Source organism: Boleophthalmus pectinirostris, unplaced genomic scaffold, assembly GCF_026225935.1.
Source record: "Boleophthalmus pectinirostris isolate CB_2022bp ecotype Guang Dong unplaced genomic scaffold, ASM2622593v1 HiC_scaffold_17, whole genome shotgun sequence".
Lineage (NCBI taxonomy): Eukaryota > Metazoa > Chordata > Actinopteri > Gobiiformes > Gobiidae > Boleophthalmus > Boleophthalmus pectinirostris.
Genome location: NW_026571115.1, coordinates 21,259,658 through 21,286,923, shown reverse-complemented (window position 1 = coordinate 21,286,923; position 27,266 = coordinate 21,259,658). Strand labels below are relative to the sequence as shown.

Sequence of the window (27,266 nt, the reverse complement as noted above, 5' to 3'; positions counted from 1 at the left end):
GCCTGCGTGTGTCCCCAGCAGCAGCCCGGAAGCACAGTGGCGTTCTCACTTACAAAGGCACACAAGGCTGTGTATGCGTGTGTGTGTGTGTGTGTGCGTACAAGTGCATGACGCTGTGTCTATCTGGCACTGAGCAGAACAGGAAGCTGTGAGGTGGGGCTCCAGTCCATGGCCAAGTTCTCTTTTTTCCTACACGCTGCTCCGTTCACTCGCTCCCAGTTTAGAATCCTAGCCCGTGCCTAGAGGGCCTCCTGGATTTGAATCAGGAGGGAATAGCAGGAGTGTGTGCGCTGGGTCTGGCAGTGCTGGTCTGTTGGCAGATATGGCCAGTGAAGATGTGCAAGAGGACTTACAAGTGGATCAGGCCTTCGCTGACCTTGTAAACACTGAACATGGTGACACAGAACCTTCGGTAGGCACTTAAAAACTCAAAATGTCACTCTTTATCCCATCCATGGTTTCGATAATGAATGTGTACAGAAAATACTTACGTTGCATCAAGTAATTATTACCAATTATATTTTAAAATACATGTAAACTAAATTTCTAAGCATATTGTGGTTTGATGTAGGCCTACTTATAACTTTTTTTATTTAGGCCATCTTAGTTTCCTGGTACACTTCCTGTAAATTGTGTCTTAAACACACAGTCTGTCAGTGTGTTCTTCATGTGATTTCACCCCATCACTCTACTCTGTCATATGAAATACTAGAACTTGGCTCAGATTTAGAGATTTCAATTAGCACAGCAAAGGTGTTTTTCCTGGAGACTGTGTGGACCAAAAATGTAGAGGGACTTGCCTTTAAATTGGTTTAGGTTTGTGATCTTTGTAATTTAGGGTCTAATCTCAGATCTCTATTTTTTCTAAATGTCAAGAGTGAAATGGTGCCTTAGTGGCGCAGTATTCATGATGATCCTCAACTTTTTTATCCTCTGAAACACAGCTGTCATACCTTATGTAGGCTAGCTGCATAATATGTTAAGTTGTAATTGATCTAAAACTGAAGTGTATAGAATAGTCTGCGTAGGTTTTCTTAGCTTCCTTGTTGACTTCCTGCTCAACCTCTCCTGTCTTGCACCAACCCATGCTGACTCCTCACTCCTTTCTGCAGTTGTGATTTTGCCCATAGCTCCACTGTTTACTGTGAAACTCTTGGGATTCTGAAGTATTGTGTTGAATAGGAGTGCGTCATGGTACAGACTCTCCCTTCCTGTCACTCACGCTGCCTCGTCGCACTTCTGAGAATTGACCTATACCGGCTGTGGCGTCTCAGTGCCGCAAGTCTGACATGTCCACAATAGTGCTCACAAACATCTCTGTAGAGCGCAAGTCAAAGTTGGCTATTAGCACAATTTTCTATATTATATATATATTATTATATATAAACATTAAGCTTTTAAACACCCTTTAAGTGAATTTTGAAATGAAAACAGTTTTGCATCTTACAACATTTCAACATCTTTACATTTTTACTCTTACATACTTTCACTACTGTACTTTGATATGTGTCCTATTTGGATATAAAGGAGCTGATCCACGAAGCCAGTTTAAGGATAGATTTTTAAGGCCCTAGATGCAGACAGTAGTGTATATAAGTATATTGTGTTATATATTGTTTAATTATGCTAGTACCTTTAGCTTGGGTGGTACTAGCAGTCCAGTAATCTAATGTATGTCTCTGCAGTCTGCACTGATAATCCAAGATGTATTTATGTAATTATGGAGGGATAAAAAGATTATTTGGTGCATCTCATAGGATAAAAGTGGTTTCATTGCTTGTGAAAATAATGAATCTTCCTAAAAGTATTACGAAAAATGCACCATATTACCGTCAATATGTCTCAGCTATAGTTTGGTACTTGATGGTACATGATTTACACTGAGTTATACAAAACATGTGTCCCCTCTTAGTAACTTTACTTGCATCTGCTTATTGCACATCCTCTTCAAAGTCAAAAGATGCAGGCGAATCTCTGTCCTGGTGTTGTGTTGTGTAATGACATAACGTGCATTAGCACAGCGTGTTAAATCCAGTGGCTGCTCTGTGCTCTCCGTCAGTGCCATGTGCTTGGCTCCTGACTGCTGCTGTATTGTGGAGTGTGGTTGGATTATGGCCTTAATGAGAGCATACTGAAGCCCTAGCTTGCATGTAGCTGCTAAGAAGTTGTAATCAGATCTACTAAGCTGGAGGGCTGGCTGTACTGCAGTGAGAGCACCCAAGCACCGTGTGAGAGCAGACCACTGAGGCCCTTTGCAAGACTTACCTCTAATGTTATGAGAAAGTCTGAATGAACCGAAATTGCCCATCTCATATCTCCACTTCTGTCTCCCATTGTATATCTCTTCTCCTCTCACCCATCTCATATCTCCTCTCCTCTCTATTCCCCTCAGAATGACCCGGGAGGGCTGTCGGTCCTGCAGCAGCTGGGCTTGGACCAGAGCTCAGACTTCTCCGACTGCAGTGTCCAGCAGCGCCTGGACGAGCAGCGTGAGAGGATCCGCAGAGAGATCCGAAAAGAGCTGAAGATAAAGGAGGGAGCGGAGAACCTACGGAGGGCCACTACAGACAAGAGGAACGCACAGCAGGTGGACTCACAACTGCGCAGCTCCAAGCGCAAACTAGAGACTCTGCAAGCCCAGTTGCAAGAGCTGGATGCTCACATTGTGGTTAAAGGACATGACGATAACAAAGGTATTATATTTTATGGGAACCAATCGCACTATGCTTATTACAAATTAAGAATAATTTTAACAAATAAATCAACTTTTACAAATTAATTTGTCCTCTTTATGCAATTGAAATATTATTTAAACAATATGATGTGATCTGTTGGAGTAACTACATAAGTTTCTTGTCCAGATACTCCACGGTCTCCTGGGTCAGTCAGCCGAACATCAGCCACTGAGCACAGGATCGCTGCTCTGGAGCGACAGCTCAACATCGAGCTCAAGGTCAAACAGGGAGCAGAGAACATGATCCCCATCTATGCCAATGGAGCTACCAAGGTACTGTAACCTACTCCACTCTCCTTTATGTGACAACATGTGAAAATGCTTTCTTTGTATTGCTTTTTATTTATCTATAGCAACATTAGTATTTGATATAGATCAAAATTTGTAACATAACTTGTATTTTAAGTTGAAGTTAAGTTGATTTCTACTCCAACTTTGTTTCATTTGTGTTGTCTTTTCTACAGGACAAGAAGCTTTTACAGGCAACTCAACAGATGCTGCAGGACAGCAAGACCAAGATTGACATCATCCGCATGCAGATCCGAAAGGCCATGCAGGCCACGGAGCAGTCTGAGGACCACCACAGTACGACCCACTCGTCTGGCTACTCCTCTTTTCTCCCACCTGCAGCTCTCCCTCTTACACACAATGCATATTTAATGACAGGCGTGGTAATGGATCAATGTGCCTTCAGAACACACACACTGTCCATTATAGGCCTCTCTCAGGTTAGAGCCTATTGACGTTCCTCCAGCCCCTTGATGTGGGCCAGAATCTAAAAGCCACGGCTCATTTAGTGGAGGTTAGAGAGGAGCGGGCCGCGCAGGGAGCCAGGAAGCAGCAGAGACTAAAGGTCTGAGTCAGGGATGATGGCAGAGCCAACCCAGGGAAGTCCACAGAGAGGTGTAGATGAAAGACAGAAGAGACAGGAAGTCAAAACAAAGAAGAGAGCTGCTGGGATCTGAAGGCTCTCTGTGACCCATGTGACTCCAAACACTACCTTTCTATTACACAGTCCCTTTCATTTCTTTGGATAATATGATGAATATAATTGCTTGTGTTTTTCATATATATATCTCTCTCTCTCTCTCTATATATATATATATATATATAGAGAGAGAGAGAGAGAGAGAGAGAGAGAGAGAATATGTAAATGTTAAACATATAAACAGAATAGTTGAGTACAAACAATTAACTTCTCACTTTCAATTTTATCACAATTCATACACAGATGCATACATCACAGTGATTGGTTAAACCTACCTGTAGGCATGACAGAGGCTGTGTAACAGGTATAATGTGTGTGCCCAGGTAAAGCAGACCTGTGTGGGGTGGAGCTGCGGGTGGAGGAGCTGTGGCATCACTACAGAGTGGAACATGCTATGGCGGAGGGGGCGAAAAACATGATGAGGCTGCTGGGAGCCGGCAAGGTCCAAGACAAGAAGGCCATAGCTGAGGTGAGACACATTTGTGGACAATAGATTATAGAAGGTGTCAGTCCTTGTTGACATTTCATCATCAACAGCTCTGTCTCACCTACTTCATCAAAGAAGCATAGCCAGAGTTGAATAGACCACACTACCTCAAGGGATGGTAAAGAAAGAGGCAAGAGTCTACAACTTAGACTTTACAATTCTCAGGCTACTTTAAGTAACTTTAAGACATGCTTTACATTTTTATTTAGTTTTGTTTGGTATTGCTTTAATAATAATAATTAAGTAGAATATTATGTTCTGTTAACATAAATGCACTTCAAGGTTGTATTTTTTTTCACTTTTCCAATATTTATGGTCTGTCTTTCCCTCTCTCTAGGCTCAATCTGGTCTAAGCGAGTCCACCCAGCGTCTGGACCTCCTGAAGTGTTCTTTAGAGCAGAGACTACAGGAGCTACCTGAGGACCACCCCAAGGCCTGTCTCATCAAAGAGGAGCTTGTGTTAGCGACTTCCACTGCTTTTAGCAATCGTCACAGCGCCCCTTATGTTCACAACCAGTATAGCACACTCAGCAAACCCTCCCCTCTCACAGGTACACAGACACAATAGACTATTAATTAGTAACAATCAAGCAGGACCCTTGCTTTATATAATTGAAATATTAAATTCAATAAGATATTTCGCGGAAGTTATTAAGACTTGGATGCCTCCTCTTCTGTGTGTAGGTACTTTACAGGTACATCTGCTGGGCTGTGTGGGGCTCCTGGAGGTGGTCCCAGGACGTAGCAGAGGGACCCCCATCTCTCTCCCTTCTCACTCTGTGGGAGACGGACGCTCCTCCTTCAAACTAAGTGGCCTTTACAGCCGCAGTACCAGCAGCATGAGCCTGAAGATTCCCAGTAAAAACGAAGAGCTCTCATGTAAGTGATACTGTTTCACTGTCCCAGGTCATCTTAGTTAAAGATGTAACATCCGGTGGTTTGTCACTATGGAGATATTTTTGCTTTGCCTGGAATGTTCCCCAGTATAGTATTAAACTTATCAAACATGCATTTATCCAGTTACATATGTTTGAGCGTGGACTGGCCTAAAACTGCCTAGTGGAATTACCTATGCAGATAGATATGTTTATACATAGTTCCAGGCAAAGTAATACTGTCTCATTCTCCATGGAATTAAGCAGGTGGTGGGCCCGCTATCAGAAAAGTTACATAGTGCACCTTTAAATAAAGCATTGCTCATTTGTGTACCACAGCGGAGGTGAGTGCAGTGCTGAAGCTGGAGAACTCAGTGGTTGGACAGACGGGCTGGAGAACTGTGGGTGAACAAGCCTGGGACCAAACCTTCACTGTGGATCTTGAGAGGGTGAGAAGCATTGTGTCCAATTGTTCAGTTTTAATAAATTTCATATCTTTGTCATGTGTTGATACTAAGATTACATTAGCTTTTCATTCTACAATCTCAATATCCAAAATGAATGATAGTGATGCTCTCTAAACAGCTTTATCTGAAATCAGACCAAGTAACTAATATAAAAGCTAATAAAGTTTGGCACATTTTATGAACAGTTTTACTGCCAGTGAGTTATCTAATATCTTTCTTTCTATTGTTCTTTGTGTTCAGTCCAGGGAGATGGAGATAGCAGTTTACTGGAGAGACTACCGCTCCCTGTGTGCTCTCAAGTACCTGAAGTTGGAGGAGTTCCTGGACAATCAGAGACACAGAGTCCAGCTGGAACTGGAGCCACAAGGCCTACTGCTGGCTGAGGTACTGCCCAGCGCTCTGCATCTGTCACCAAATAAACCAAAAATAAACTAGAAATAAACAAAATTTCACTAACCCTTTCACTTATAAATCATTTTTTCAGGTGACGTTCTTTAATCCAGTGATAGAGAGAGGCCGCAGACTGCAAAGGCAGAGGAAGGTCTTCTCCAAACAGCATGGTAATTACGTCACATACAATGAGTCAGTTTTGCTTATTAATAAAACATAAAGATGAATCGAAATAAATTTGAGGGTCAGATGGTGCAACATTGGCCATTAGCCATTAATCTCAGCCTTCTGTCTGTGTATCAGAGTGACCTTCTCATAATCTGACTGGACCATTCTATCCCATTTACATCATATGTCATAATGGAGAAAATGTAATTTTTTTTATCTTCAAGCACGTGGGGTTCCTTCCTATTTCTTCCTATTAAAAATTTTGTAGGAAAGTTAAAAAACAAAAACAAAAACTGATGACTAGAGGAAGAGATAGGAGCCTCAAAACATTGTCAGTCCAATGCTGAAATGTTGTCTGTGTACTTGCAAAGTTTCTTTACTTTGAACGTGATAGCTGATACTATGAACTATTACATTTTGCATACATTATTGTAATTTTAGGTAAAGCCTTCTTGCGCGCTCGCCAGATGAACGTGGACATTGCTACATGGGTGCGGCTGCTCCGGAACGCAATCCCCAGTGGAAGTAACTCCCCCAGCTACACCCCAATCTTCAGCAACAATACGCTCTCAAATAACACAGGGTATGGCACCAGAGTTGGAGTTTAGACAATGGCAAATAAAGTTGTTTAATGTTACAAACTTTTCACCAAACCTCATTCTGTGTTCCAGAGAAATCTCAGTGGAAAAGCTGAATTTGGAAAGTGACTCTCCTCAGAAACCAGAGAACAGGAGAGACGTGGTGGACTGTCCCGCTGTGGTGAGTCCTCAGAGAGACAGACAGGAGACTTCAGCCAGGGAGCGCGATGGCCATCTTTACACTATCACGTTACTATTTCACCCACTTCCTACCCGAAACCATTGGCTCAAGAACAGAGCTCCAGTCATATGCAGCAAGCCGTAGTGAAATCTAATCCAGAGGAGGAGAGGGGAGCTGGAGAAAGAGAAAGGATGAGGACAGTAATTAGAGGAATGGGGATCTCACTGAGGCAGTTTTAATGGGGCTGAATTTGACAGAGAGTAGATCAAATTGTCCAAATACTGTACTGAAGAAGTCTAAACATCACTGGGCAGGGCATGAGTTTAAGTAAAGCAAGTAAATTCTGGGTATCATTTAAGTTGTCGATATGATACATACCTCGATACATAGGCTATGATATGATACATATCTCGATACAGTGCACTTTCGATTCGATACGACATATTTAAAAATGATACAGTTCAATAAAAAATAATGCCAAAATCATGACTGTGATACTAAAAGTCTTTGTTAAATCACGTCTTGTGCAAAGTGAATATAAAACACACCCATTTTAATCATCAAAACAGTGAATATGTCAAATGTGTTCCATAAACAAGTTTCCTTCCTCTGAACAAACAACAAAGTGGTGTAATAATTTTGTAAAATATACCAAAAAATACTCCTAGTGATATATTGATACAGCAGCCCTTGATATCGATACTGTATCATCACATTTATTAATATGATTTATCGATATTTCAATATTCTGCACACCCCTACTGTCCAGGTTTGTTAGATTTGAATGTTTGTGACTATGCCACAGTAACAACTTTGGTTCAATGTCCTAACTGTGAGCCTGTCTTTCTCTGGTGGGCAACAGGAACAGACGCCCCCCTTGGTAACTGAATCCACAACAAACGTCCATGAGTCACCGGTCAACACGTTATCTCGCAACTCTTCACGCAGGTGCTGTAGTCCTTGTTTTGCAGCACTTTTCAGTCTGAACAGAAAACACCATTATTTTTTACAAATCTTAATGTATGACTTTCTTCTACAGCTATTATGGCAAATCTCAATAGATCAACATATGCATAATATACCAAACCACTGTAAACACTGGGTACACTTGGCCTTATTAAATGTTTGTTCCTTCCCTTTACAAAAAATCTCTCAACACATTTAGAAGGGAACAAACTAATCATAAATACAACCATATTGAGCACACAGCTTGATATCCAAAACACGCCCCCACTCACAACATGTCCTTGCCCTTTTGTAAACACATGTTCATATTGCCAACACAGCGTTAGTTAATATGGAATACACCATATGACGCTCACAATAATCAAAACAATCACTGACCATATGGTAGTCTGTTTAATACAAAGATTATCTATCTCGATAAGCTTATGATTTTTTGTGGTGTTACTGAGGAGCTAATACTGGTGTGTGTTCCCTAGAGCCAGCAGTGGTCCTCTGTGCCTGCAGGACTTCAAGCTGATGGCTGTGCTCGGCAGGGGGCACTTCGGCAAGGTAGGCAAATATACACAATCTACCAAAGCCAACTTATAATGTAATTTATTTAATTTCACTAAAGTAATATGAGTGTATTTGATGCACTGGGTAAAATGAACTTCCTAGAGTTTAGCAAAGGTGTTCATGTGCTACTTTTTCCATAATACATTTCATTCATTCAGTTTGAGGAGGAGAAATGAGAAAAAAGTCATTTGACAAGCTTAAGTGCCTTGAAGGTGGAAAAGCGCTATAGAAAAATGTGACCATTTACCATTACCATTTAAAGGTGCATTGTTCGCAAGGATTTTAGAGCTTTACCTGAATGTTCCACAGCATTTCGTTTTTTTATCTCCATGGAGACAAGAATGCTACCACTCCAAGTTATGGGTCAGATCTGTGAAAAGGCCAGCCCACCCGTTTTCACTGTATTTTGAGCATTTAAAACCATAATTAAATTACACTATAATTTAATGCAAATTGATTAAGCCATAGTGTGGAATATTCCTGGCAACCCTAATCCAGGCACAGTAATAAAATGCTGTAGTGCAGGGGTCTCTGAGCATTAGATAAGGTACAGTTAGATGCCTATAAAAGGTAAACCATTATCCATTTATTAGTGCACAGAGTTAGGCACCAGTGGTAATAGTCATGTAATAAATACATTTTTAGTTCTTCAGCATAAGTATAATTCAGAAATCCCTTGGTGAGCTACTTAAAAGAGGGTGGAGAGCTACTGGTATCTCCCAAACTACAGGTTGGAGACCCGTGCTGTAGTGTAACCAGAAAATTTGCGCAGTTCACCTTTTAAAAATGTGTTGATCGACCAAAAGTCTTGTGAACCTGCTGCCTGCACATCTGCATTGTTTTTATTTCTTTATTTGTCTAAGCTTTATGCCAAAGTACAAATATGTAAACATTGTGAGTAAATTCAAAATGTAGATCTTGTAAGTATCACGTTTGTTTATACAAAGGTAGAATTATGCATGCTTAGTGACTTGATTTGTTTTTATTTATTTTTTTATATCTAGGTGCTGCTGTCAGAGTACAAAAGGACAGGCAGACTTTACGCTATCAAAGCCCTGAAGAAAGGTGACATTGTTGCACGGGATGAAGTAGAGAGGTAGCTTTCAATGACTCTGTAAAAGTCCCAGGAAACATTATATTATATTATCCATTGTCTCTTCCTTTGTGTGCCTCTAGCCTCATGTGAGAAGCGCATATTCGAGGTGGTGAACAGCTTGCGGCACCCCTTCCTGGTGAACTTGTTTGCGTGTTTCCAGACCCCAGAACATGTGTGTTTTGTGATGGAGTACACTGCCGGGGGAGACCTCATGATGCACATTCACGCCGACGTCTTCTCTGAGCCCCGTGCTGTGTAAGCCCTCTCTGTTTAAGGGACATGCTGCAGATGTATATGTGTGATTTTAATATGAGTGCTTCTTCATTTTAGATTCTACTCTGCGTGTGTGGTCCTGGGACTGCAGTTTCTACATGACCATAAGATTGTTTATCGGTAGGTTTTTTCTGTTAAATACACGGTATTTGTTGATACTAATAATGCAGCTAATGTCATCAACATTTCCTGTGCGTGTGAAACTGAAAGTACCACTCCGTTAAAAGCTGTTACTCAAGTTAGATTTTATATGAGCTTTATTTCAACACAATCTGACCAGAAAGTGCTGACATAGCTGCACAGGAGGGGTCAGACCTATGTTCCCTCAGCCCTTTGTTCCCTCATTTCTAAGATTATTCTCAAAGTGAAACTCTAATCTAAGTCATTTTTATTTTTATATTGCATTTAAATGATGATGATAAATAAATGATTAATGATGGGATGATTCAGAATCATTTGCACCATGACCTCTATATATTACATCTGTAGTCAACTGCTGCTGGATATGGGTGTAACTGATGACCAAATTGGGAGAAATGGATATAAAATCTGATGCAAAATGATAACAAAGGAAATGTGGGAACATACTAGTTTTGGAAAAAAAAAAACCCAAAAAAAACTGAAGTGCATTATGTTCATTGTGAGCTGCCATCACCAAAGACTTTAAGTGTAAAATGTACTCTAGTATTGATACTTTACAGTGACATTACGCTGGGGGTGTTCTACATGTATTTCTTCTGGTAGAGTGTTCAACAGTTACCATGGTGGCACAATGAACACATTAGCAAAAACTGCCACCAACATTTTATATATATAGTCTCAAAAAAAAAAAATCTGATTTAAACAACACATTTTTAGGAGCATGTGACAAGCTTTCATGGTACTTTTTAGAAATTTGATTTTTAACAAAAATTAAAAAAATATAGAGTTCATGGTGCAAATGACTCTGAATCATCCCTTTAAATGCGGTATAAAAATAAAAATGAGTTAGAGTAGAAATGAGGGAGATAGGCATGCTCCTGAACAGGAACACGTGTTGTTTATAGGAATGTAACAATATCCAAATCTCAAGGTGCGATATTTATTGTGATATTTTAAAGAGGCTGATATAATTGTAGATCAGACACTTTTTTGCTTTTAAAATACCTTGACAAGATTTTGGTGTGAATTATTTTTGTCATAATCTCAAGAATTCAAGTAAAAAACATTTCTTCTCATTGTCTGCACTGAAATGAATCATGGGATATGTAGTTCCCGATGTTTATAAGCTGTTGTTACGATAAAACCATGCACTTAAGCAAAGGAACTTATAATTTTATATTGTGATGGTCCACGATATTATTGTGACACTTTTGACGATATGAGTTATTCAGTTATTGTTACATCCTTAGTTGTTTAAATTTTGTTTAAAAAAAAAAATTAAAAATTGAAACTGTATATAAAAAAATGTTGGCAGTTTTTGCTAATGTGTGCATTGTGTCACCATGGTTACTGTTGAACATTACACCACTAGAGCTACATGTAGAACACCCCCAGCGTGATGTCATATATATATAAATACTAAAGTACATTTTACACTTAAAGCCTTTGGTGATGGCAGCTCACAATGAACAGATTTTTTTTGGTTGAATGAATAATGCACTTAAGTGAAGCACTTCGAGAACCTCATCAAGATTGTAAAATGCACTATAATTCTGAGCTGTTATTATATGTCCTAATTTAATCTCTTCAGCGTGTTGTGTTATATAAGATTGATTAGGCTTTGTTGTGCGATGTGTGATGTAAAATACCACTTTCTTGCAGGGATCTTAAACTTGACAACTTGCTGCTAGACACCGAGGGTTTTGTGAAGATAGCAGATTTTGGACTCTGTAAAGAAGGTTGTTCTCACTTTAATGTGGCCTACTATATTTAAGACTGATATTAATATAATATAAAACAAAACTAAAATGTGTTCTGTCTCTACCTGCTCCCTCTCAGGCATGGGTTATGGAGACAGGACCAGTACTTTCTGTGGGACCCCTGAGTTCCTGGCCCCAGAGGTACTCACGGACACGTCCTACACCAGAGCAGTGGACTGGTGGGGGCTGGGGGTGCTTATCTATGAGATGTTGGTAGGAGAGGTGAGTGGAAACCGTTTTTATTCACATATTCATTGTAAGATGCACGCATTCACACCTCTGCAGAGAGCTGAATATGTGTGACTCAGTGACAAAATATCCTCTACTTAGATTAAATCGTCCCCATCAGACCTGAGATTAAAGCATCCTAGTCTGGTCCTGTGCATGTTCCTGTAGTTGCTTCACCTAAAATTTCAAATACAATGCTAGTTTTCAATCTAACACACTGCAGATCCACCACCACATGCATACTAATGAAATGTGCTTCTGCCAGTCTCCGTTCCCAGGTGATGATGAGGAGGAGGTCTTCGACAGCATAGTGAATGATGAAGTGCGCTATCCACGGTTTCTCTCCACTGAGGCCATTGGCATCATGAGACGGGTAAGAGACATTCACACTTCAAACCATGCCAGCACTGCAACCCTGTCTGTTTTGTATTTGGTTATAATAGCAATAGACAAATGATATAACTTTGTAGCTATGTAACATTTACTGACATGTAGTAATAATGAGAGATTTACCTTGGCTTTATGTCCACTGGGCAATAAAACAAAACGTTTCTTGGTTCTGTGTGATTTGAGTAATTATCTTTTATCAGTTGCTGAGAAGAAATCCTGAGAGACGTCTGGGCTCTGGTGAGAAGGACGCAGAAGATGTCAAAAAACAGCCATTCTTCAGGGTGAGCATACTACATATTGTATTTATTTTATTTGTTTTATTTTAGTTACTATGGTACAGTTTACTTTTCCTAACACCATGAGTATTTAAATCACATTCTTCTGTTTAAAGGTCCGTCCTATATTACACAGAATGGATTCTTGTCAGCTTTAGGTCATGTTATAATGCTCTTACCTTCTCAAAAACATACCCGGAGTTGTGTTTTCTTTTGTTCCCACATGTTTAGAGTAATCCTGTTTGACAAATTGCTGAGCTTTAGAGATGTTCACATGCTCTGTTACACCTTGTGATGTCATGTACTTGTAGTTTTCAAGTTAATAGCTACTGTTTACCTTTAGTTCAGTAAAAAGACAGGCATTTCAAGGGCTGAAATCATCCAAATGATTCGAGTGAAGGTGCATGGAGTTTAAAATCACGGTGAAGCTGTGTTCTGTTTGAGAGAAGAACTCAGCCTAAATTCACAAGATTTGTGTGTTAAAGATGTTAATGAAACATAACACAACTTAAGGAAACAACATTATACCATAAATAAGAAAATATCGTAATATAGACCCTTTAAAGGTATAGGGTGAATCCTGTATCTTGAAGTATTGTCTTTATATAATATACATAGCTTTTTATTTTTCTCAATTTATATGTTTGTTTTATATGCACACTAATATGTACGGTATGTGTGTTTTAGGGTGTGGACTGGGAGGCACTCCTTCAGAGAAAAACCCCGCCCCCTTTTGTTCCAACCATTCAAGGAAAAGAAGATGTGAGTAACTTTGACCTGGAGTTTACAGCGGAGGCTCCCACACTGACCCCTCCACGAGAACGGCGCACACTTTCTCGCAAAGAACAGGACTATTTCAAGGATTTTGACTATACCTCTGACCTCTGCTAGGGTCAGATGGCTATCCACTATTAGCCATAGACTGCAATATTACTGGCTGACCCCTGGTCATGTTGATTGCAATTTGGAGCATCGATTGACCTCCAGACAGCGGTGGCTTTTTATGAGGAGGAAGTTGAATCGGACTAATCCAGATTATGTAACATGTGGCAGATGTTGTGGTGTGTTCTGCCCAGCAACACAGTGCACAGTGTCGGCGTCCTGTGTCTCTTTTCCCTTTAATCTCTGCTGTTGGTGCTGCTACAGTGTGTTAGACATTGACGTTGCCCCTTCCTCTGTTTTGAATGTCACCGTTGCACTTCCTGAGTATCGCCACAAGATGGAGTCCAACAAGTAAGAATAGCACAAATCAAGCCGTTCAAGTTTTGCTTCACCACCACTATCATTTTGTCCTTTCTCTGTTTTTGGTACAGCACAGACGTTAATCAATCATTCTGACTTTGCTTTTTCTTTTGTGATCTTCTATTTTGTCGTTTTATTTTCTCACATGTCATTTGCTGTTGAATGTGTTAAAAACTGTGACTCAGTAAAAATGTGAACCCTATCCAGATATCATTTATCTGACTTGCTCTTAGTGAGTTTATTTACTATTCTCAGTCTGTTCAGATTTATTCAGGTTTACGTGATGAAATGTGCAAAATGAATCAAACTGGACTAAACAAAGAATCTTTTATGTCGTCTATTTCAGTCTAATCCAAGACTGCTTAGTGGTTGGCATGAACTTACAATTGCGGGTAGGATGAGACATTTTTCTCAAGAGGAGCCGAGACATGAGATGGGATCCAAGAGAACGAGAGGAGAGTTTGACATAATGTATAATAAATAAATTATCAGCTCAGTTCACAATTTGGACCTCACAGATTTGTATTTTGCTGTAATTCTAGCCTGAAGAGATGTAACTCTCCAAAGTTTTTTTCCAATCCAAATGTAAACACAAAGGAAAAACATCTCACAAGGTATTTTTTCTCATGTGTGCACAATCTAATTTTAGCTCTCAATATCTTGTGGCATGAGATCTTGCAACATCCCTGCTTATAATGAATAATAATTATGATTTTCTTATTTTTTCCTGGATATACATCATTAGGTGCATCTTGGTGAATTAATTTGTTTCATAATTGCAAGTTTTTATTGACTAGCAATGCAAGTCAAGAGTAATTACATGCTAAAATTACATCTTTGCACAGTATATATGTGCAATATTCCAGCCTCTGAGATGATGCAATGAAACGATGTTCAGAAAACTGTGGTCCCATCTGTTACTACTAATGGATAGAAATGAAAACATTCTTTAATTATTGGTAAATGGACATGGGGCGCTGCAAAGTAGTCAGTGCAGCAAAAATGAGGTCTTATGAGGTGAACTACTTTTTCCCATTTGTACAAAATGCGTATGGAGAATTCAAGCCCCTAGACTAACAAATACCAGGAAGGATGGATGCAAAAGGTTTTAATGTAGCATGTTTTGAAACAATAAAACTTAATATTATCATAATGGAATATTATGGGGACATGACTCTTCTGCAATAACCAGTCTAAATGTTGTTGCCTGCTATAAACGAAATGTGCTTGTATAATAATTAGATTTAGCTATTTAATGGTTTTCAGATGAGACATTTTTCTTATTGATAACATTTGCCTTAGAGGTCCATATCTTGCAAATGATAACAACATTCATTTTACTTGGCCCCAACATAGCCCGATAGAATATTGTGATGTTATCTGAAATATATGATGCTATACTATCTTATTTTAAAGCACAAATGCGTAGCCTTGCCTAACTTCATCTTAAATTAATATTTTGGTGTCAGACTTGTTGCAACCTGTTCAAATAGGTAAGAAAATATGATGTGGAGTTTAAGATTTCAATGAAGTTTGTTTCATCCCTCCCTCATGTTGCATGTAGCTCTAGCGTCAGAGAAATAGAGCAGCCTCCTGGACTCCTTTCTTCGTCCCCTCGGCATCTCTCTCCAGTGTCACCCCATCCCACGGCCCCTCCCACTGCCCTTGTGTCTTTACATCCAACTACACTCCCCCTGGCATAGTCAATTAGACACTCAGGAGGGGAAATGAAGTTTATCCTTGGTAAATGTTCTGCCTCTGAACTGCCTCTGAGCACGTGTGAGTGTGAGTGGATTGTTTTGGTTCATGACTGGAGCGGTGAGTGAGAGCGGAGCTTTTGTCCACTGGAGACGCACTTGGATCAGCGACTCAACTCAAAGTGCTTGACGCAGGTGAGTCCCGCGCTTTCTCTGACAAACTTTAGAAAGAGGAATAAAACATGTGCTGTGTACTTTTGGTAACGTGCGAATTAACAACACTTTTTAGGCTTTGATGAACACTCGCGACAAATTGATTTCATTTGCTTGGAATAAAAGTTTTACCTCAGCAATACGCTCCGATTTAGTTATTATAGGTCTACTGCTTCGCCTATTGATGAATTATATGCTTAGTTGACTACAGCATAATGTATAGCTTCTCACAGAGTTTCTTTGTTTATATCCAAGAATGATCCAGTCTCACAGTAAATAATGTCCACAAGGATGTCTTCACTGTCAGCGTTTGGATGGATTCTTCTCTCTCTCCTCACCTCATACGGTAAAATTACATATATATAAAATGACAGCCTCCTTATTACCAAGTGGATAACCACAATACGAAAGTTTACACAGACTAAAACAGAGTGCACCTTCTTACAAATAATAGTAATAAATACAAATATTAATATTTTAGTTTGAACTCTGCAGCTTTGCCTCGAATGCATAAAAAAACACACACAATAATCAATAATTAAAGCTATCTGCTTTTTTTTTTTTTATTGTACGATGTCATGAACTGTGTCCACAGCTCAGACGGAGGCAGCCCGGTGCAGAGTTGGACTGGTCCAGAGCTCACACCCTGTGCAGGCACTGCTGGAGCGTTTCGAGGCGGGTCCTGGCTGTTCTGCCAGAGAAAGTGGCCCCAATGAGACCCATGTGATTGCAGTGGGACGAGCGTCAAACAGCCCTGAAAACAAAGTAAACAAACGTCATAAGAATGGTTGGAATGTGCTGTATTTTATTTTGATAAGTCTGTTTTGTGCGTGTGATCAGGTTATGGTATTGCTGACGCCCCTGTCTCGCTCTCCTGGACCTTTCCGCGTGATCCACCTCCTGCTCAGCTCCAAGCAGCCTGTGAACTGGAGCTTAGAGGGAGACAAGCTGCCTGGTCATCTCACAGTAATGGTGCAGGTCAGGCCATTTGAGTCTTGCATTTCATTAACAGATAGTCTTTGTTAAAAGGTAGCGTGCACTATCACTTCACCTGGGTTGCCATTGCATTAACTTGCAAAACATACATGTTTTGTTCATTCTCAGTATATGGACAGGTCATGCTTCCAATGAAAGCCCCCCAAAAAATGTTGGATGAACATTTTTTTTTACAATATTAGTTGATAGTAATTCTAAAATATTGTTCTTGTTTTGCAGGTGTCATCTCAGTCCACAGTGCAGTCCAACTCACTGGAGGTGCAGGTTCAGACGATGCATTCACTGCCCTTTCGCCCCCGTGCTCTTCATCGCTGGGCTTTGAGGCACCATGGAAACATCACCTCTTTGACACACTCTGCACACAGCAACCACGTTTATATCAAACTGGGACAAGGTGAGATGTTCAGTTGTCTTCCGCGTATTGAGGCAAACAATTTGAGGACAGATGGAAATGTGTACTTCAACCACAAGGTCTAAATTTGGCAAATAAGAAGATAATTTAGTTTATCAGTTTCCTTCACATCCTTGAGTGTAAATGTGACAACTAGTGGTCAACATTTTGGCTCTCTGACGCGTATAATGAAGGTTATTGATAGAAGACCCAAGGTTACTATAATTTAAATATGTTTTAAATGGAGTCAATCTCAGGAATGTTATTGCTTTACTGAAATGTTTCAGTCAAGCCCACTTACTGTAAGAATGCATGTATTTTCTTTCTTTCGGCGATAAAAAGCACCTGTAATTGAATGCTTTGTCACATTCCAGGCAAAGCACCTCTCCATGGAGACAAAGAGGTCACCAGAAAAGTTACATATTGCACTTTTATTGCACAGTATTTTCTTTATTTTCTTTTTTCTTAGATCAGAACCAGACTACAGCCTGTCACCTGCAATCAATGTTCCTCTCTCCCAACTACTTGACTTCTGATCTTCAACCCCAGGAAGTACAAGGCTGCTCCTTCATGACTGCAGGGGCTGTAGGAACCTATGGGCCTGAAGTGCACATTATTAAACTTCACTCTGCTGGTTCGGGCCTCTGTGGGTGAGGCATGACCGTCCATAAATGTGTCAAAATGAACCGTCAGGATTAGCGGGCCAATATTACGCTTTTTCCTCATAAAAAAAAAAACATACCTGGAGTTGTGTTTTGTTTCATACACACATGTTTAACACACAAACCCTGCATATTTAGGCTGAGTTCTTCTCTCAAACTATAATCACTTCCACCCTGTGACGTTGTGATAATACAGGAAGTACTCCACTGTGTTTTTAAACTCCATACACCTTCACTGGAATCATTTGGATAATTTCAGCCCTGGAATTGTCAATCTCAGCTGAACTAAAGGTAAAATGTAGCTGTTAACTTGAAAAATAAGCAAAGCATTTTGAGCTTTGGAGATGTAGACAGCATAATAAAGGATTACTCAAACATGTGTGAATGAAACAAAACACATGCTTTTGAAGACGTACCAGTTTTATGACATAGCTTACAAGAGTAAATTTTGCGTAATATAGGACCTTTAAAGAATAACACTGTCTTTTGTCTGTGACTTCCACAGCTCTCTGCAGGTGGAGGTGGAGGTCTCCCTTATACCCTCCGTCAAGTTCAGGGTTCACAACATCGTACTTATTCTCAGTAGCTCTGTTCCTGTTAACTGGGCCATTTTGGCAAGAGGGATTCAAGGCCGTGTGGATATTTATGTAAGCACTTAAATAATATAGCCAACCCAACATTCAACATGTCATTATAAAGTATTGCACTACTTAAAAAATAATCATCTCTCATATTGCCTATTGTTTAGCCAGTCCCACAACAAGCTTTAATACACATTTAAAACCCTTAATAAAATAAATAAATTGATTTTGTTGCAAATTTAAAGATTATATTGAAGTTAATTGTTAGATTGTTTCGCCAAAGTTGTTTTTTGTTACACGTTAAAATGTTGCTTTCACTTTGTATTTTATTTCTTTCAGTCTTCAAACAGCGTTTCCCCTCCCTTTCCCCCTGAACCAAACCTGAGCGTGTCCAGCAGACTCCACACAGACCTGTCTACTGAGTCCAACCTGCTGCTCTGGGCCCGGGACAGAGGCTTCTCCACAGTCACTTCTTACACAGAGGCAGACCTGGCCAACCGATTCAGGGTTCACCTCACCAGGCCTGGGGCAGGTCAGGTGTCTTTTCGCTTGATAAATTTGGCATTTGTGTCATTATCATTATACAAATGGCTCTAACATGAAATATCCAGGTACAGTTATGATTAGTAGCCAGTTAAAGAGGATTGTATGAAATAATGTCTTACCTTTTTTTCACAGAGTTGTCTCCACAGGGGGGCAGGCCTCCCTGGGTAGAGGAGCAGCGGCTCAAGCAGTGGCTAAGTGATTCTGTTGCTGGAGACGGAGAGAGTTTCTCAGTACAGTGTAAAGACGGGCGACTGAGCGTGACAGTGGACCAGAGCATCCTGCAGGTCTGCAAACCTCTGTAACATTGACAAAGGCACAAGCAAAAGCCATACTCTAGTATGGGCAGTTATGTTTAACTGATTCACATTTTCTACACATAAATATTATTTGGAGGAGACACGTGTCAGTTCAAACCATTTCCTAAAGACAGTGCATAAATGGTTCAAATAGCACTAAATAAATGTTTTGTTTACTGCTCTTTCCCCCAGAGATTGTCTGTACCTGTATCTGCTGTAACGCTTCGAGACCCGACATGCCAGGCCCAGTCCAATGGGAGCCATTTCCTGTTGGTGTTCCCAGTCATTTCCTGTCAGACAGAGGGAGACCTCAGGGGACCAGGAGGGGTGCAGTACAAAAACACGGTCAGGGCACTCTCATTTAGTTGTCTTCTGTTTTGTTTTGTTTTTTTCAAAACTCTACTTCACTTTTAGACGGCTCATTAGTGAGTTATGTAGTCTTTCATTATATAAGCACCTCTTTTGAATTATTATTGCTGATTAGAGCAATGTTAAGTCTGAAAACTCACTGTCCGTTTTAAATTAGATGGTTCAAGACCAATTCCTTGCACTGTTTTTCAGCTTTGTTCATTATTGACATGTACCTGGTGACACTGACGACCCAGGTCATCTTGACCAGAACAGTCCTATGTTGCTATCTAAAAATGGGATGCACTGAGTCAAACAAACGAGGGAGGAAATTGGACAAGGCGAGGATCGAGTGTAATTTCAGTGAAAGTAGAGGTGGGGCGCAGTGGGAGGTAAATGTGATGAAGCACACTGGAGCATGTACAAACACAAATGAGGCTGAGCCATGCTGACTGCTGCAGATGTAACTTTTTCTATATTACATTTAATTGTTTTATTGACATATACATTCTGTATTATGTTTATTATTCCCAGGTTTTTTTCTGGAGTGACAAGCCTCCAATGATTTTGGATTTTAATGAGACAGAACTGAAGTCCAAAGGTCCCATAAGCATCCATGTGAGTGCTGTTTTTATTCTGGTAAATACTGATCTAGCTTGTTATAATTATATACTGTTAATAAGAGTATTTTATCCAGCTATTCAGCTACTGTGGGCAAGTATTTCTGCTTATGTAAAAGTTCCAAATATGTGATGACGCAGGATGTTATAATTGTCATCACAATATGAATCCTTTGTACTGTTGACCTTTATTCATTCTGTGTTTTTTCTCAGTTCACCTGTTTGACCTCATCCCCTGCACTCGGCTCTAGTGATGACATAGACAGTGAGAGCCCCATCATGGTTCCCTGGGCTCCACCAGGTTCAAAATCAGAAGAGCAAAGGAGAACTCCATCACCCAGACGCAGGCCTGGTCCTGAGCTGGAAATGAGGCTTTTAGTGTCTGAAACATATGAGGAGAAGAGGATTGGCCCATGTGTGATCACTGCAGAGCACCGAGTCTACACTGAGGTCCGTGGGTATAAAATATATAAATCTTGTATGATTTGATCTTTTGCTGTGATAGTTGTTTTTGTGTACGTACTTTGCAGATTTCAGCCAAAGGACCCTTGGTGGACGTGATTAAAGTTAAATCATGTATCATCTCACCACAGTCGGATCCAAAAAAGTCCCCATTTTGGAGTGTCATTATGGATGGTTGCTCCTCAGATGACTCACTTATTCTTAGCCCAATCATTAAACATGATAATGTCAGTACAAAAGCTGATCCTCTGGAAAAAGACAATAGCTTTGGTGCAAACATAGCTGATAGAAGTAAAAGAGACACAGAAAGGCCAGAGGAGAAGCGGAGCAGGAGAAGGATGGTAGCAGAGGAGCAGCTTCTGAGGTTCAGTTTTATCATGAGAGCACTGTATAATGAGTCCATACAGTTCCTCCACTGCAGCCTGCAACTGTGCAGCTCTGACATGAAAACAGGAGTCTCCACAGCTTCGACGGGAGATTGTCTTACTGGGACATGGATTCCTCCTCTGGTTTCCACATCAACCTCACTCCAGGTACATTTTCCCTACCTGTATTTTAACACTCCAAATATGTTTGTGCTACATTCATAAGTTATTCTTAAGGGCTTGGCAATTATAGGAAATAAATCTATCAAGTCTTTTTTTATCGTATTGATCAACCATGATTTCCTATTTTATTAGATTTTTTTTGTCTTATTAAAACAATTAAATATAGCTTTCAATCTCAATTACATAAATCAGTTCCATTTAACACAAAAATGTAAGCTTTATTTGCCCACTCTCTGAACCCTGCTCCAACAGGAACCCATGTCCAAACAGAGGACTGGCTGTAGCCCTCCCAATGGTCACATTTTTATATAGCTCTTTTCCATTTTCAAGGAACTCAAAGTGCTTCACAACAAGGAACCACACACCCATTTACACGAACATTCAAACACCAGTGTACGCAGACACTGAGGGTGAGGTAGGTTAAGTGTTTTGTCCAAGGACACAATGACAGCATTTATCTGTGAGAGCTGGAGTCATACTGCCAGCCTGTGGGTCAGTGGATCAGACCGCTCAACCAATGATATTTTATGTCAAAATAGGGATTCGAACTGCCAACCTTCAGATCAGTGAACAAAATGCTCTATCAGCCATCTTTTTAATTACTCAATGCATTTGATACATTAGATGTGTACCACTACAGAATACACTGATAAAAAATAATCTTACAGTCATGATATACATGTTACACTACTGCTTTGGTAATTAACTATTAAAAATAATTGCATCTTTTGTCAGTGTGAGATTCGAAACCTGTCCAGACCCATGGTGGTGACCCGGCCCATCAGCTCTCTAGCCCCAAAACCGAGGTCGCCCCCTACTGGACAAAGATTTAAAAGACTCAGTGTATCTCCATTCACAAGCCCAGACCCTGAGCACATCAGTGAGTGATATTTCTTACAATAACTACACTATTTACAGTCTTCATAACAAACAAACAATGTATTCATAATTATTCAGGTTTAGTAACTTGGATCCTTTTATTGCTGGTTCAATTACTGTTTTTCATTGTTTAAAACTTGAGTAATACTAATTGTTCAGAGAGACACAATCATTCAGTCAACAATAAAATATCCTCATTAATGTTCCATAATCATCAAATTCACCTTTATCTTGTGATTTACGAATAATGTTTATTGACTTGGGTCGCAAAGGTTTGTGACTTTTAAAATATGGCTCCCCAGAAAAAAAGTTTGGGAAACACTGAGCTAGACTAAATTAATGCATTGTTATTATTAAGTGTTACCCATTTCTGTTTAATTTTGTTGAACTGATAATTGTTGAATTCTAATGGGGTTTATATGCGCAGGCTCCATGGTACAGATAGGACCACTGATGGCTATCGTGTTTACAGCCTTTGTGATGGGCACCTGCCTGATGGGGGCGCTCTGGTACATCTACAGCCACACAGGTTGGGCCTATGGCTTACTCTCTGCCTATTCACTATTACTGATTTGAAAATAGACATGTGTTGAGTAGACAAAATAGACAAAATGTGTTGAATGTTTAGGTCAAGCACGGCTCAGAGACGGTTTTAGAGAGGAAACACTCAGAAACCGCAGTCTGCTAAATCCATCGTCACAGTCCATCCAGTCCAACAGCTCTGTGTGAAAGGTGATACTACTAGATACTCACAAAAGGATAAAATAAGTAAAGGTTCACAGTTGACAATTTAATGGGTTTATGTGAATTGTTGTGTACTGAGTATTGGAGTTACCGTAAAAAAAAAAATCTCATAACACTCTGATCATAGTGTATAACTATTTTTTCAATTTACATGAGAAAGAACAAGGGTTCAGCTAAACCTGTCACGATATTTACTATATTGACTTATATTTACTTATCGTGTCTACATTTTCTTTGCACTACTGTGAAATGTTTGGTTATTTTTTGGCTATACAATAAGATTTAAGTTGTAAAAGATTGAATGAATAACTTCTATGGCAGATGCAAATGAAGTACTACTTTGATTCTGCTATTTATTTATTGCAGCTCATGACAATACAATACAGACAGTACAAACAATATTGTACATTTAGAATAGTTATTGTGGTTTAAATCTGCTCTTGAGTTTTGTGTCAGTGCCATAAATTAATTTCAGTACTATTGTTTATCGTCTCTCTCTTTTCACACAATAATCCACAAATGTGAATGTGTAATTGTAAAGTAATGCATACTCTACCATGTAGGATGATGCTTCAGCTGGATATCATACTTTGACACAGTTTGCTGAAGCCATGTAATGAAAATAAACTATTGTGGTTTGGAGCAATGCCAGTCAGAACATACAATTACAAAGGCACCTGCACATGCATCTAAACCGTTTCTGTGTTATCTCGTCCTCAGGGTTCCGCCTCAAATCTGAGAAGAACTGCACAACACTTCAGCTGTGTGGGACAGTAGCCGGTGTTCGTTGTTGTGCTAGTCAGTATATTTAATTGTGATGTACCACTACAGTAGCTTATTGTAGCACATCTTTGACTCAAAACGAAACTTGCTCTGGTGTGAAGCTGCTCTATTATTACTGACCTGTCAGTGCCACATCTTTCACATTACATAGATTCAAAGAAACAGAAAAAACAAGACACCGCATGCATTTTTCTTATTTATGTTGCATTTTCAATATTTGTCAATCTCTGGGAAAAGAAGCCACTTTGTGTAATTTCTATGTGTGGCATAAGCTTACATTTTAATGACACTGAGCTAAATTAGTTGCAAATGTGACCTTAATAAATTGTGTAAGATTTATGAAAGTTATTTTATGTACAAATTAGACATTTATTATATATGTTTTTTATTACACCTGTTTTAGTTTAGTGGATTGACATGTGGCTTTATGTAAAAGTTAGAAATAAGCATTAGTTCTTAATGTGCATTTAAAATCATTAACTATTAAAAACATTAAATAACATTTATATGTTAGTAATGTCTGATTAGGAATACATAATAGGATAATAAAACCTTTGACCTTTGACCTTGGACCTTTGACAATATAATAAGCCTGCTATAGTAAACAACTGTTCTTATTACTTTACATTTCTCTGAGGTATCACAGCTACTTAACAAGCTTAAGATAAGGCCATGTTTGGTAAAATAAGGTTTGCAAAAAACATTTAGATATTATTTACAACATTACACTGCTGTTCATACATCTGTCCCTTGTTTGCCATCTTGCACTCAGTTTTGAGTATACAAGGTGTTGTAAACGCAGGGCACCTCCTGGTGGCGCTGTAGATCCACCCTGCGTTGGAAGCTGAGCTGACAGTGAGGGCAGTTGAAGGGCCGGTAGCTGCTGTGCTTTCGGCTGTGGGTGATGAGGTTGGAGCTCTGGCTGAATCCTTTACCACACACTTTACAAACATGTGGTTTCTCACCTGCAGGAGTACAGCCATCATGAGAAAATAGAATTGTGTTTGTAATGTTGAAAAAGACTGAGGCAGACCTGTGTGAATGAAGGTGTGCTTCTTCATGTCAGACTTCTGGTGGAAGCGTTTGCCGCAGTACTGGCAGGGGTAGGGCCGTGTGTCCGAGTGGATCAGCAGGTGGGTGGACAGAGTGGACGAGCGCTTGAACACTTTTCCACACACTTTACAGCCAAAGTTACGCTCCTGGACAGACAGAAGTAAACCAAACCATATATATATATACATATATATACCATATATATATATATTATATATATATTATTTTATTATTATTATTATTATTTATTAATTTTTATTTATTTTTTTATTTATTTATTTTTTTTTGAGGAAGAGGAGGAGGAGGAGAGGGGAAGTTTACACAGACAGATATTTCAAAAGCTGACAAAAGGCAAGCACACATATTATTTCCAGTACATTAGGTTCACACTATTATAGCTTATACAGAAATATTTGATCACAATTAATATAATATTATGTTGTGTTACATTATTAATTATGTTGAAGGGTGATTTGACCCTGACTAAAATTATCCCTAATAATTTACAGTTATTATTATCCCTAATAATAACTGAAGCTGTTTTCTGAGCCATTTGGAGTGCAAACTTTTGGTCTGTGCTGTCAGGTCTAATCTAATTATAACTGACAACATGCCTAGCACTGAGTAAAATGTGATTTTACTTGCTGTTTAAATTTGGTTTTGGGTAAATATAACAAGAAGTAAAGCTGCTGTCTGAATGGTCTGATAGGCACTAGACTGAGCATTTTGATAATTGCCTTTCAAAGCTAAATCCCAAATCACTAGAAACTAGTTATTTAAAGCCATTTATAAAAAAGTTTTCCTATAAAAGGTCTATTAGGATTGTGAATTTTACTTTTTTTATGGAAACTCCAGATTTTCCCAGAATGGTTGATTTGACCTTTTAGTTTCACATGTCCAGGAGCTTAACCAACAGGTGGTGGACAAAAAGTAATAAATTAAGAAAAATGTGTCCTCTGTTTGTGTTATTTGATTTGATGATTTGTGGGCAGTTGTACCTTAGCTCTGCCATAGTTTTCCAGCACTCTAAAGGTGAAGGGGTCTGTGGTGGAAGAGGACCTGGCTGAACAGAGACCATTGAGGAGATGGGCCTGGAGACCTCCAGCTGAAATGAGCACCTCTGGAACAGACTGACAGAGGCAGGCGCAAGACATTACATTCAGTATCTTATTTTGAATTTTCATATATTAAAATATATATTCCAAAAAAATCGTAAATGTTCTAAAACATTATATAATCTATTCAACCACCCAAACCTAAACCTAAACCTTAAATATTCATTGTTATTTTGGTGTATTGGACATACCTTTTCACAGAGGGGGCACTTGCTGACAGGGGCCTGGGTCCTGGTGTGAGCTGTGTGACTCAGGAGCATGAACACCAACCTCTCCAGCTCCTTCTCCCTCTCAGATCGCTGCTGTCTGTCCGCACACAATTTCAGCTGCTCTCCATTCTCCACCATCGATTTGGTGTTAACATGAAAAGATGATGGCGAGGGCACTGTGTAGTTTTCAAAAAGTGAGAAGAATTATATCCATGTAATACACTTTTATTTCATTACAACTCATGGCTGTTGTAAAAATTACAGATACCCTTTATTAAAAGTATTACATTTTTTATTGCTTTTTTGCTATATGACACATACATTTATAAAGTTGTTCTACTAAAATTCTTTATTGTGATATTTAAATATAATCACAATTAATTAAGATCAATCTTTGGAATAATGTGTTACATTTAAAAACATATCTGTCCTTAATAAAAATATTTATTAAAAAAAAAACAACATATCTGTCAATCAGCTATTCTCAAACTGTGACTGTAAATCTTTGGTTAAGATAGTTAAGATTCTCTTAGGTTGTAAAAACAATAATGGTCTTACCAGAGAAGTTTGGGTTGCATAAAACTGAATTCCCATGGCTTGATTCTTTATCTTCTGACAGCCTTCTGCACAGACTGACCACATGTGGTCTCTTACTCTTGACTAGGAAAGATCGGGGCATTGTATCTGGCAGAGATCGAGTCTGGCTCTTGTTCGTTGGCGTACTGCTGCACCTGTTTGGATATGTTCAGTTACAAGGCTTTACGCTTGAGGTTTTCTTCACAGACAGCCCACACCTGCAAAAAGATTTAGGATAACCTTCAGAGACAATACAGCACAAAAACTGTTATAAATGGATACTCTTTATCAAAATAACCTTTAAAAAAATCACAGAACAAGACACCAAGACATGCTACAGCGGTTGGATGTTGGAAATGGGTGGCACTTCTGATCTTACCTTTGTTTTGCATTGTAGAAGATTGAATATTTCTCCAATTTCAGTGACATCCTCTTTTCACGCCCCTCTGATGACACAGCATAGGCCCGTTTGACAAAAGAAAAAAAAGCTATTATATATCTACTATAAAATGTATGTATTCCTCATGGCGACCTTTTATATACTTAAATCTGTATTACCACATGCTGCACTGTTTGCATTGTGGACAAATTGGTGCTCTGTACTCACCACAATAACCTGTCAGTGGGAGGTCACATGAGTACGGAAAATCTGGTATGCAAGAGATTCAACTTTTGTTTAATTTGTAATTAAACAACAGTGGTATGACCACACAAAACAAATAAAACTGTGATACTTTAATTAGAAAAAAGATG

At 39.3% G+C, this 27,266-nt stretch overlaps 3 protein-coding genes across 5 annotated transcripts; 2 read left to right on the top strand and 1 right to left on the bottom strand.

The window, feature by feature from the left end:
- Positions 1–131: 131 nt before the first annotated feature.
- Positions 132–13,996, top strand: pkn1b (protein kinase N1b). Its single transcript, XM_055153033.1, is given in 21 exon segments — positions 132–412; positions 2,393–2,693; positions 2,862–3,007; positions 3,199–3,319; positions 4,046–4,191; positions 4,547–4,760; positions 4,894–5,088; positions 5,424–5,533; positions 5,792–5,935; positions 6,036–6,111; positions 6,551–6,692; positions 6,781–6,868; positions 7,731–7,816; positions 8,311–8,383; positions 9,394–9,740; positions 9,816–9,878; positions 11,562–11,638; positions 11,739–11,881; positions 12,153–12,260; positions 12,478–12,558; positions 13,240–13,996. Coding segments are annotated over 21 exon segments (2,955 nt in total). The 5' UTR covers positions 132–322; the 3' UTR covers positions 13,444–13,996.
- Positions 13,997–14,130: 134 nt separating this feature from the next.
- Positions 14,131–23,626, top strand: engl (endoglin, like). The gene is made up of 18 exons (XM_020938009.2): positions 14,131–14,408; positions 15,359–15,686; positions 15,960–16,050; positions 16,300–16,469; positions 16,545–16,682; positions 16,920–17,094; positions 17,561–17,741; positions 18,259–18,400; positions 18,674–18,866; positions 19,013–19,164; positions 19,369–19,521; positions 20,059–20,142; positions 20,358–20,594; positions 20,675–21,139; positions 21,890–22,034; positions 22,461–22,562; positions 22,662–22,765; positions 23,498–23,626. The coding sequence occupies exons 3-17, from the start codon at positions 15,984–15,986 to the stop codon at positions 22,760–22,762; spliced, it is 2,505 nt and encodes an 834-aa protein (XP_020793668.2). The 5' UTR covers positions 14,131–14,408; positions 15,359–15,686; positions 15,960–15,983; the 3' UTR covers positions 22,763–22,765; positions 23,498–23,626.
- LOC110171213 (zinc finger protein Gfi-1b-like) lies at positions 23,117–27,218 on the bottom strand. 3 transcript variants are annotated; one of them, XM_020936909.2, is made up of 6 exons: positions 26,893–27,218; positions 26,496–26,731; positions 25,920–26,113; positions 25,612–25,743; positions 24,594–24,759; positions 23,117–24,525 (listed from the first exon to the last, which is right to left on the bottom strand). In XM_020936909.2, the coding sequence occupies exons 2-6, from the start codon at positions 26,614–26,616 to the stop codon at positions 24,329–24,331; spliced, it is 810 nt and encodes a 269-aa protein (XP_020792568.1). In that variant the 5' UTR covers positions 26,617–26,731; positions 26,893–27,218; the 3' UTR covers positions 23,117–24,328. The 3 variants fall into 3 exon arrangements, with proteins under 3 accessions (XP_020792568.1, XP_055009010.1, XP_055009011.1); XM_055153035.1 differs by lacking the exon at positions 26,893–27,218 and adding an exon at positions 26,812–26,880; XM_055153036.1 differs by lacking the exon at positions 26,893–27,218 and having other exon boundaries at positions 26,496–26,801.
- Between the last annotated feature and the right edge of the window lie 48 nt (positions 27,219–27,266).